At 40.2% G+C, this 10,856-nt stretch overlaps 1 protein-coding gene across 1 annotated transcript in view; it reads right to left on the bottom strand.

Annotated features, from left to right (window-relative positions):
- The window catches only part of Dnah11 (dynein axonemal heavy chain 11), a 291,537-nt gene that overhangs the window by 68,724 nt on the left and 211,957 nt on the right, over nt 1-10,856 (bottom strand). The window contains exons 63-65 of the mRNA XM_028773185.1: nt 4,257-4,427; nt 2,260-2,495; nt 442-564 (exon numbers count right to left, since the gene is read on the bottom strand). Coding sequence (XP_028629018.1) covers nt 442-564; nt 2,260-2,495; nt 4,257-4,427 — 530 coding nt within the window. The remainder of the gene's footprint in view (nt 1-441; nt 565-2,259; nt 2,496-4,256; nt 4,428-10,856) is intronic.

Raw genomic sequence — 10,856 nt, 5'->3', positions numbered from 1 at the left:
TTTTTTTAGATGCTATTATATTACTATACGCTGATAAAATATGGTCATTTAAAGTCTATTTTGAGAAAATACTAACTAGACACAAGCGGTGTGCAGAGAGGCCAAACAGACAGTGTTCTGCAAGTCACTCAGTAAGCTGTGTGAACTGAGCATGCTGGACTGTTCTCAGATGACAGTATAGTCTCAGTCTATGATGCAGGAAGTAAATACCCAGGGGAAGCTTGCCAAAGTGGAATGAGGGCTGAGTTCTAACTGAGGTTGGTCTGGGTTCTGGTTATCTGAGGTTGACTTGGCTTCAGGGTACAGGTGTCAGTGGATGGAGTTCAGAAATGTCACCAAGTAGATGCCAGTGGATGGTGTCTGCATATGAGGCCAAGAACCAGAGATGGTAGCAATTCACTTGGCACAAGGCATAGCTCTAAGAAACAACATAATACGTACTTTCCTTTCTTAGTGGTGTTCCTGCCAAGCAGAGGACCCAGGACTGGATCCACTGTCTCCTTGAGGTTCTCAATTAGGATGACATCACCGAAAGCCAGGGCTGTCTCAATGGCATTTAAAAACCTGAAAGTGTAGCCAGAATGGAGATAGTAAGCAAGACAGTGTAAAGCAGCCCAGGAAAATATTCAAAATTATCATGCTTAAATTATATTTTCTGTAGTTATTTTAAACAAACTTACAGGGAACTTTATAACACAGTATAAAGGAAGCTTTTATGAAAGAGTGCTTGGTCCCCTCTCCTACCATATGTATAGGATTAAACCAGAAATTAGGGGTCACATTTTGTAGTCCAATATAAGCTAATTGCTTCTGATAATAATCAGTGTTTGAAATAACTACAACAGCTCTAAGTATTATAAATATAAATTCACTCCATTTGCTCATTTAGAATAAATGAAGCTAAGGCTGGAGAGATGGCTCAGTGGTTAAGAGCTCTGGCTGCTCTTCGAGAGGTCCTGAATTCAATTTCCAGCAACCACAATGGTGGCTCACAATCATCTGTAATGGGATCTGATGCCCTCTTCTGTCTGATATCTTGTTCTGTCTTTCAGACATACATGTAGTTAGAGCACTCATATACATAAAGTAGATAAATAAATAAATCTTTATAAAAATAATAAATGAAACTAAACCACTGTGGTTTTACATTTTTGTTTAGTTTTTAAACCTCTCTCTGTCTCTGTCTGTCTCTATCTCTGTCTCTGTTTCCATCTCTCTGTCTGTGTCTCTCTGTCTCTGTCTCTCTCTGTCTCTCTGCCTCTCTCTCTCTCTCTCTCTCTCTCTCTCTCTCTCTCTCTCTGTGTGTGTGTGTGTGTGTGTGTGTGTGTGTGTAGGCCAAAGGCCAGCTTTCGACATTGTTTCTCAGGAGCTATCTGCCTTGATGTTTGTGACTGAACTTCCTGATGGCCAGCAGCCCCCAAGATTCGTGTGACTCTATCTTTCCAGTGCTGGGATTTCAATCCATATCTTGCTTTTGATGGAGACTGAACTCAAGTCCTCATGCTTTCTGGGCAAACACTACTGACAGCCGTCTTCACAGCCCTCAGCTTCTATACCTTTAAGTCCCACAAAAGTGGTAAACTATTACTTACGTCGTGCCTGCTCTAAAAAAAAAAAAAAAAAAAAAAAATCTCTCCCTAAACAAAGTCATGTTTGAGATTGGGAAGGTCTGTGTCTCACAGCTGCAGAAGCTCCAGAGTTCACTATGTAGGAAAGGATAGGAGGGAGCTCAAGGCAGTAGCTGGAGGTCCAAAAGAATCCATTCAAGCAGAGCTCACAGTGTCCTTTTGCTGAGACCTCACTGTTATGGTGCACAGTGACATGGCGCCTAAACAGACTCGGCTTTCAAAAATGACCACTAAAGCTAGTCTAGGAGACTAGCATTCAGTGAGGGAACCCATAACCATGATAGCATCCTCCCTAGGCAAAGAATACATTCAGAGCCTTGACTATAATCATCATTAGCCTACAGGCATTATTCTTATGTCACCATATACCCAGCACTCCAGAGAAGAAGTGCATTGCATTTCCATTCTTAGCCCAGGGAATTAATGCATTTTCAATCTCAGATACAATAGTTTTTTTCCCTTCAACTAATTGGATGCTGCCTAACATGAATGTCTTTCAACAGAAATACTTTATAAGAAATATGAGCTAGCGAATCGACAAGTAGTACCAAACTGTGATGCTGTAAAGTGGTAGAAAGGTCAAGACTTTATTCAGATCAGACCCACCTCCCAGCAGGTAACACCCACATACCCTTTCTGGCCTAAGTGTGTGACTTTCAGGTCAGGCCCATACTTATTCTTGATCCACTTAATTCCCTGTTGCTGGGGATCGATCATCAGGGGCCAGCGTTCACAGTGAGTTAGAATAGTAGCATTTTCAGTTGACATCCTGTCGCTGGGTAGCCCTTCGTTATTCCAGGTGGCAATTGTAGCATCGTCTGTCAACATGGCAATCACATCCAGGCCTTCTGCTATTGGGATGGAAACCTTTGAAATCAAAGTTGAATGGGATCAGCTAGCAGCGTGGCAGAGGAGAAGGGCTGATTGCAGTAGACAAGAAAATGAGCCCTAAGTCAAGAGAAAATGAAGTCAGGAGAACACACGTGAATTTCTCTGCAGACTGCTCAAAGTCAGATGCAACTTGCCTTGTGAAACTGACTGAACACAGACCTTTCAGAATCCTGTCAGCTGTGAATTCAGGAACTATTTTATTAACTGCATCCACCTTGCCTCCATTTCTGGAATGGGTTACTCAAGTCTATGCAGTTTGCTGAAACCTTGCCACCTTCACCAAAATGAACAAGTTGTTAACCTTTCGAGGATAAAGGCTTGTGTTCCCCATCCTGGGCCTCGGAACCTATTCCCACTTCCGGCATTTTCCTGACAGTCCTTCCCATGTTTTCTTTAGAATCTTAGCCTTGCCCTCCTATCTTCTTGTTTTAGCCCAAACGTGTTTCTAGTGTAGAAACATAAAACTGACTTGGCACATAAGTTTATATCTCAGCACAAGTGAGCAGTTATACCAGGAAGCCAATACTCAACAGCTTTCATATTAGCAGTGAATTTCCTCCTCGTTCTAGGAGAATGAGAACTCATTACTGCTAACAGTGAGAGTAGAGAGAAGGCAGCATTAAAGAGAGTACCCATCAGTCTTCAGTGTTCCCAGGATGACCTGGACAAACACAAGAAGAGTCAAGCATGGAGAAGACAAGATGAAGAAGATAAAAAAGAGGAGAAACAGACAATGACCACTTTAGAAACTCAGAATGATCTAAAAACTGGGCAAAATCAGCAGACTGATTCATACCTAATCAGATCCTTGATGATATTTAAAGACCAACCTTTAAATTAGAGATATTTAGAGAGTGACATATATAATCTCATATAAGAAGTCTTCAATATAAAAGCAAGTTTTGAGATTATAGGTGTGTGAAATAATTTAGTTACAACAGGATTTTCCAGGAAAATGATGAATTATGTATCTTTAGAGATGAGCTTCCCCTAAAACATTGATTTTTCCCTTAAGTCACCGACTTTCCATTGGCATGTACATAGTTGTGGGAAGAGCTACTGTGAACCCTGAGGTACAGTTGTTTTTGTGTGTGTGTGGGGGGACATTCACGCACAGAGGGTTGAGGGTATTTTGGCATGCTAGTGAAGAGTAAGTAGACTGTGGGGCAACTACATCAATCACAAGGGTGGCGTCACAAGAAGACTGTGGTCTGCAAGTCAGGTGGGTAGACTTTCTGTTCTATGATGGGAATTGTTTAAAATGTTTGCTCCTCTGTTTTTTCAACCACACATGGGAAATCTTAAGCTACAGAATTTCAAATAGTTCAGCTCTTTGATTTTATGTCATCTATGGATTTCACGGTCCAAATGTACGGTAAGCTTTTTATTTTTTTAAAAAAATATGTCATTTTACAAAATACTGCATTTAATTTGAAAGTAATCTTGAAAAAATCCTTAATAAATATCAATATTGGTAAGAAAACAAAACACTGCATGCCGTTCAATAATCTAATACTCTGATTTTGCTTCCTATTGTCTTATGAAATGCATCCTTTAACCACAAGTCAATATTCTTTTCATCTCCAGGTACAAACCATCATTAAAATGAGATAAACAGAATAAGATGTTGGAGATGTCCTTACAGAGGTACCAGGTACCTGGCATACATACATGGTCACTGATGGAACTCCTTTGTAACACTTTCATCATGTTGATAGAGTGAAGGATGGGCCTCACCTTCTGCTGAAGAAACGGAATCCACTTGCAGTCCACCAGTTCCCGGCGATACTGTCTCGTGAAGGACCCAATGTAAGACACAAATGCCGCCGTGAGCAGCACATCTCCACATAGTGTCTTCTCTTGAGTTTCAAAGGACTTAATGGACTGACCCCATCGAATCTTCTCTGACTGAAGGATAAAATTACCCATATGTAATTACAGGGTGAGCGTCAACTTGCAAACGTTTAATGCAATTACCTGACAACACGGTTCAGGGCTATGGCCTCCTGTGCCATCTCTAGGGGAAGAGAGTGGAACTGGATGGAGCAACTGCTATAATCTTTTGCATGTCTGAAACCCATCATCACTACACAGTTCTCCCACTCTCCCCAGCCAAGTTCAGCATCACATGACATGAGCTCACTCACATCTTGGTTTCTCGGTTGTACTAACTCTTTAATCATGATGGGAGGCCCTCTTAACAGGTCAATCAATTGCTTCCCTGTCCCCCTGAGAGAATAGAGCTAAGACCTGCTGCTGCAAGTGAGTGATGTTAGGATTTGATGTTAAAAAAAAATCTCACTATGCAATGCTGCCTGGCCTCCAATTTGCAATGCTTCTACTTCAGTCTCTCTAGTGCTAACACTCTCAGGGCTGTGTAACGCCATGCTCAACTGCTAGGATTCCTGACATCAGCCTGGCTAGTCTTCATTCTTGTCCCCGCTGCCCTCCCCCCCTTTTTGTTTTTTGTCAATAGCACTATACTGCCTAAACCAACACTTTTTTCTTAATATATTGACTATGGGCTGATCAGACAAAAAAAAAATGCCAAACATCATTCATGTAAATTAATTAAAACACAAAGCTTAAATAACCACTTATTCTGAATTCTGTTAATTAAAGAATGATTCCAGTAGTAACCAAATTCAGGCAGTTTTTTCTAGTATACTCATTAAATCAGCGGAGGGAGCTCTGAGCCATGTTAAATGATGGGAATCAGGACCTAGCTGGCCTCAGTGACAATATGCTCAGAAACTGTGCTGAAGTCCTTCTATTTAGTGGGCTGGTCATTTGAAATCTGATTTACAGGTTAAGTATGCAGAGCCCTTAATATTGGATTTGTATAAAACTGTGATAAATATATATGGATTGCCTGAGCTGCAGGGTAGTTCACTAATTCACCCCATTTTGAGGCATGTTGAAAATTAATTCAACATTCTAAGGACATGAAAATTAACAGGAGCCAAAATAATCAGCAATTTCATAGACGAGAAAAGAGAATCCTAAGACTCTCTTCCTTTCAGAAAAAAAAAAGGCCACAGGAAACATAACTGACAGATGACATAAAAACTAGAAATCATAAGAACATGTGTGGGTATGTCCTGGACCCAGAGCTGCTCATAAGAGCATCCTGGACATGCGTGGACAGTTCCCAGAGCCGGTCAACGGTCTCCATTACCATCCCAGCTACACTGTTAAAAACAGGAAGTCCAACTCTTAGTCCTCTTTTCAGAATTCATTACTTTCCTTCCTCAGTCACAGACAATACATCCTGTTCGCAAAGGACGCCTCCGCTCCTCTAGGCCCCATATGTGTTGTTTTGTAAATGATAATAAAGTGTACCTACCTCATTCTCCAAAACACCTTTGGACTTGAAGATTTACTAAACACAGACTTATTGGCTGTTGAGAGCGTCAATAATTTCATCCCACCACCCCTGCGGCATAAATCATTACTGACACTGGCTAACAAGGGTTTAAGAGTTGGAACTTGTCCTGTAATAAATTTCCGGACAGTTAAAAATCACTATAATTTTATTCTAATGCATTATAGATTGCCTGTAATGTCATCCTGGCTGGGGTGACCCATTTCTAATTTTGAACAGCTGTTCAGCTCAGGAGTTAGTTAATGATTAAATATAAATTGCCTGATTTATTAGTCTGAATGGCTGAGCTTCCAGGTCAATGCTATACAGAGAAAATCATCAGTCTTGATGCTTTTCAGAAGTTAACTGTCTCCTGTTCTAGTCAGAAAGAATTTATTCTCACAGAAAAGAACTGACATGTTCAATTTATCCTTCAAAAATATATGTTTCCTACTTAACAATGTACAAGCTTACCTCCTCTTCTTATTGTCTAAATTAGTGTAAGTCCAGGCTTTGAGACTATCTCTGTGAATTAGAGATACTGGGAAAAGCCTGCCTCCATCATGATAGAATCTCTAAGTATCTCAGAAGCAGTCTAATTATGTGATATTTTTTAAATGTATCTTGCAAATGGTAAAAATTTCAGCACTTAAATCTTACCATGTTAAGTGGAAGTAGCTGTAAGGTCTGGTAATAGTTAACTACCTCAACTAACCTGAAAAAAAAGTATTCAAAGAGTGCTCTTTCTCTCTCTTTCTCTCTCTCCCTTCTCTCTCAAAAGAAACTCCAATAATCCATTCATTCAACAAATATCTGTTAATAACTAGTCTCTCTGCCTGGGATCAAGTAGTTCAAAATATATGAAGCTCTTATGTCAAAAACTTTATGTTTATATTTAGAGAAAAAGAAGCACACAAAACCATATATGTATGCTCCCATTTCACACACACAAACACACATACTCACATACACACTCACATACACATCTACACACACACACAAGACTCTGGGAACATCATGGAAGATTGGGCAGAAAGACTGTAACAGCCAGAAGTCAGGGAGGATCCAGGCCCAACAGTATCTTCTAGACATGACAGGAATCCTTGTACTCATGAACTCACAGCATCTGTGGTTGCCAGTACAAGACCTGAACAAGATCAAGCCAGTCAGCACTTAGCAAGAATAGAGGAGGGGCTCACAAGGTTCTACCCCTAACTGAGGAGCTTTTGGCAAGTGAGATCTGCTGAGGGCTGTTTAGTCAGCTTGCTTTCTTTGTATAGTGCATGGTAGGCTGCTTGTGATCCAGTGAATGGCCCTACACCTGTAAACATATGGGCAGTACTAACTGGGCTTAATGTGTAATAAAACAAAAACAAAAAGAAGAAGATGTGGGGAAGACAAAGCTGGGGAAAGGGTTGGGAGGAGTTGGAGTGGATGTGACCCAAAACCACTACATTCATATATGAAGTTGCCAAAGTGAAAGAGAGACTATACCTTGTCATATGTGGACATCTGTGCTATGAGATACTATGAGAAAGTGTAGTACAGAGGAAGCAAGAAGCACCATAGAGCTCTGTGAGTGTGTGAGTGTGTGAGTGTGTGTGTGTGTGTGTGTGTGTGTGTGTGTGTGAGAGAGAGAGAGAGAGAGAGAGACAGAGAGAGAGACAGAGAGAGAGAGAGAGAGAGAGAGAGAGAGAGAGAGAGAGAGAGAGAGAGAGAGAGAGAGATTGAGCTTGAGCTTGAGCAGGCCAAGCTGAATACACGGACACACCAAGGTCTGAGAAAGCCATATGCTGAAAAGAGCTTTTGGCAAAGAATTGAGGAGTCAGCCACCTGTAATATGGACCCATTAGGCCCTGAGGAGGAGAAGGCCAAAATCCACGGGCAAACTGTCCGAGAAGGATCAAGGAGGGTATGAAAATTCAGCAGGAGGAACATGGAGGCATTCAGGGTCCAAGTCACTTAAAGCCTTCAGAGGGTGCTTTGTGCAAAGCAATTAGTTACTACAGAGAGTTCAGGCAAAGTGGTGATAAGGGCTGGCTGAAAGTTTACACTGCTTCTCAACTGCAAAAAGAAAAGCAGACCTCGGTGAGCAATGAGGAGCACAAACCTACTCCAGGAAGTTGCTGACAATAAGGACCAGTAAGGAAGGTGAGAAGCAATCAGTCTCAGTTATAATGTAAGGCTAGCCTGGACTGGAGAGGATCTCAGAAGTGTGTGTATGTGTGTGGGGGGGGGCGTGGAGGGTATGTGTGGGCAGAACAGCTAGCCTAATATAGTCATAAGAAACCAGGCCACTTTGGACCCCTGCTCCCTCAGATCTTTTTCGTGCTAAGAGAACCTGGTTTTGAATAAGATAAACAAGTGTCCAACCCCTCATGTACAGACTGTGATTGAGTGAGCCAACAATAATCCCATCTCTTAGTTTTCCAGCCTATTTTGAAGTTAGGAGTGGCCAGTCTAGTTCTACAAATACATTTAAGTGGGAGTTTGCCAGACCACATCCCAGGAAAGCTAGGTGTTTTATTAAAAGAGAAAATCTCAGATACCTATATATATTTTTCTCTATGGAGGAATTTAAAACTGTAGTGCATATCTTCAACAAAAAAGGAAGTGTTCAGGGAATAGGCAATAGACTGTAGCAGCTATCTTGGGGCAGGAGGCAAAAACCGTAAGGGTCACTGGCCATCTGCCTGGCATGGAGAAGCAGGGCATGAAAGACGTATCCTGTCCCAATCACCTAAGTGAACACTTATCATTGTGTACCCTTGTTAATTTAAAAAATATGTTTAAGCAACTAAAAATCAAGTTTTCTATCAATTTCAACTAAATGCATCCCAACTGCTGCTATACACTTTCCATCTACATGCGTCTTTAGTAACATGGCCATATGGTTCTTGGTAATGTATTTTCAGGCTGTATACTTTTAAAGCATTCATATACTAATATTGATATCCTACCATCCAGGCGCCTGATGTATTTTATGCTTAAACAGCATCACTGAGATATAATTCTTCTACCATGAAGTTTACTTTTTAAAGTACATAACTGAGCTTTCAATGTACTCCTATACTTGCATAACCTTCCCTACCCTGTTAACTTTATAATGTTTTTCTTGTTTCCCCCTCCTTCACCCCAGAGATTCTTCTCTGAGCCCTAGTAACATGTCCAGCCCTTGACAACTCCTTCGTCTTCACAAGCCTGCCTACTTTAGGAGTTTCATACACCTGGGTCTTTGTTTGTTTGTTAGCAAGGTCTTCTTGAAGTCTATCCATGCCATAACACTGCATGGGTATATTTTTGTGCAGCTTCTGATGAATCTGAGTCCTTCCTAATTTGGAATACAATGAAAACCAATAAACAATGGGCTCAAAGCTTTCATGTGGAAACTTGTTTTCATTTCTTCCGAGCATACACCAATGATTGTACCTGCTAAATCATGTGATAACTTCATGTCTAACACTTTGAGGAGTTCCCAAAGTTTTTTCCAAAGAGGAAGACTATTTTACATCCCAACAAACAATACACGACAGTCACAATTTCTCTATAGTCTCACCAGCAACTACAACTGCCCATGTTTTCTATTATAGCTTACCCTATAGGGAATGGAGTGGTTGCCTTGTGGTTTTGATATGCATTTCCCTAGTGACTAATGTTGAACGTATTTTCATACCTTTGGCCTATTGTAAGTCTTAGATGGAGAAATGTGTGCTTAAGTCCCTAATTATATATTTTTTATTTTCACAGGAAACATGAGACTCATCACAATTGCACATGGATAATGCACTTTATGTATTATCCAAATACCCGTTTAAGGGACAAGAAAGCAGAAGAGAAGAGCTTCAAACACTTGTCTCAATCATTTTATGTGATATAACAGAACAAATAAAAATTGGTATCAGTAACATATCACGTCTGAGGTCATGTTCAACTGTGCATGCCCATACAAGGAAGAATTAATGAGTATTACTCTAAGATTTTTATTGATAGAAAGCCATTCATGTTAGTGTGCCAGTCACCCATGAAGAGTGAACACCAGGAACATAAACAGTCAGTTTTAGTATAATAGTATGGCCTGCTGGTGTCAGTCAGCGGCAAATGGCCTAGTAGGTGTCCTGAGCTCTAAATTATATCTTAGGGAAAACCTAAGAGAAAAAGGGGAGGAAAAAAATGAGTGGATGATCTGCCAGCCAGCACACCTCATCATTTCAAAGGGGCTAAAATACAACTAAATGCTGACAAAATTGATATTCTTTAATTAAAATGTTATGATTAAAAACCTTGCAAATAGCCGGGCGGTGATGGCGCACGCCTTTAATCCCAGCACTTGGGAGGCAGAGACAGGCGGATTTCTGAGTTCGAGGCCAGCCTGGTCTACAGAGTGAGTTCCAGGACAGCCAGGGCTACACAGAGAAACCCTGTCTTGGAAAACCAACCCCCCCCAAAAAAAAACCAAAAAAACAAACAAAAAAACAAAAAACAAAAAACAAACAAACAAACAAACCCTTGCAAATAAAAAAGACATACTTAAATTAACCAGACACAAAGTCTATACATCCCAGTGAACTTCTCTAGAATTAGAACAGCCGTTCTGAAGCTGTGGAGCTCCATGTTGCATTTTACAGTAATGAAAAGTCATGAAAGAAAATATAAAGGTAATTGTTCAATTCTAACTCTGTCACAGATTTTTGTTTCCTTTCTTTCTTTCTTTTGGTGGTAGGAAATAGTGAAAGTATAAAAACCAATATCTATCTGTTTTGACATGGATATATACATATATACATATGCATATATGTACATATGTACACATGTACACATATACACATATATACACATATGTACACATATGTACACATATGTACATATATATACATATATACACACATATATGCATGTATATACATATACATATACATATACATATACATATACATATACATATACATATACATATACATATACATATACATATA

This window comes from Grammomys surdaster, unplaced genomic scaffold (assembly GCF_004785775.1).
Source record: "Grammomys surdaster isolate TR1022 unplaced genomic scaffold, NIH_TR_1.0 223, whole genome shotgun sequence".
In the NCBI taxonomy this organism is placed as follows: domain Eukaryota; kingdom Metazoa; phylum Chordata; class Mammalia; order Rodentia; family Muridae; genus Grammomys; species Grammomys surdaster.
The sequence above is the reverse complement of the archived record's forward strand: the minus strand, read 5'-3'. Positions and strand labels throughout refer to the sequence as shown.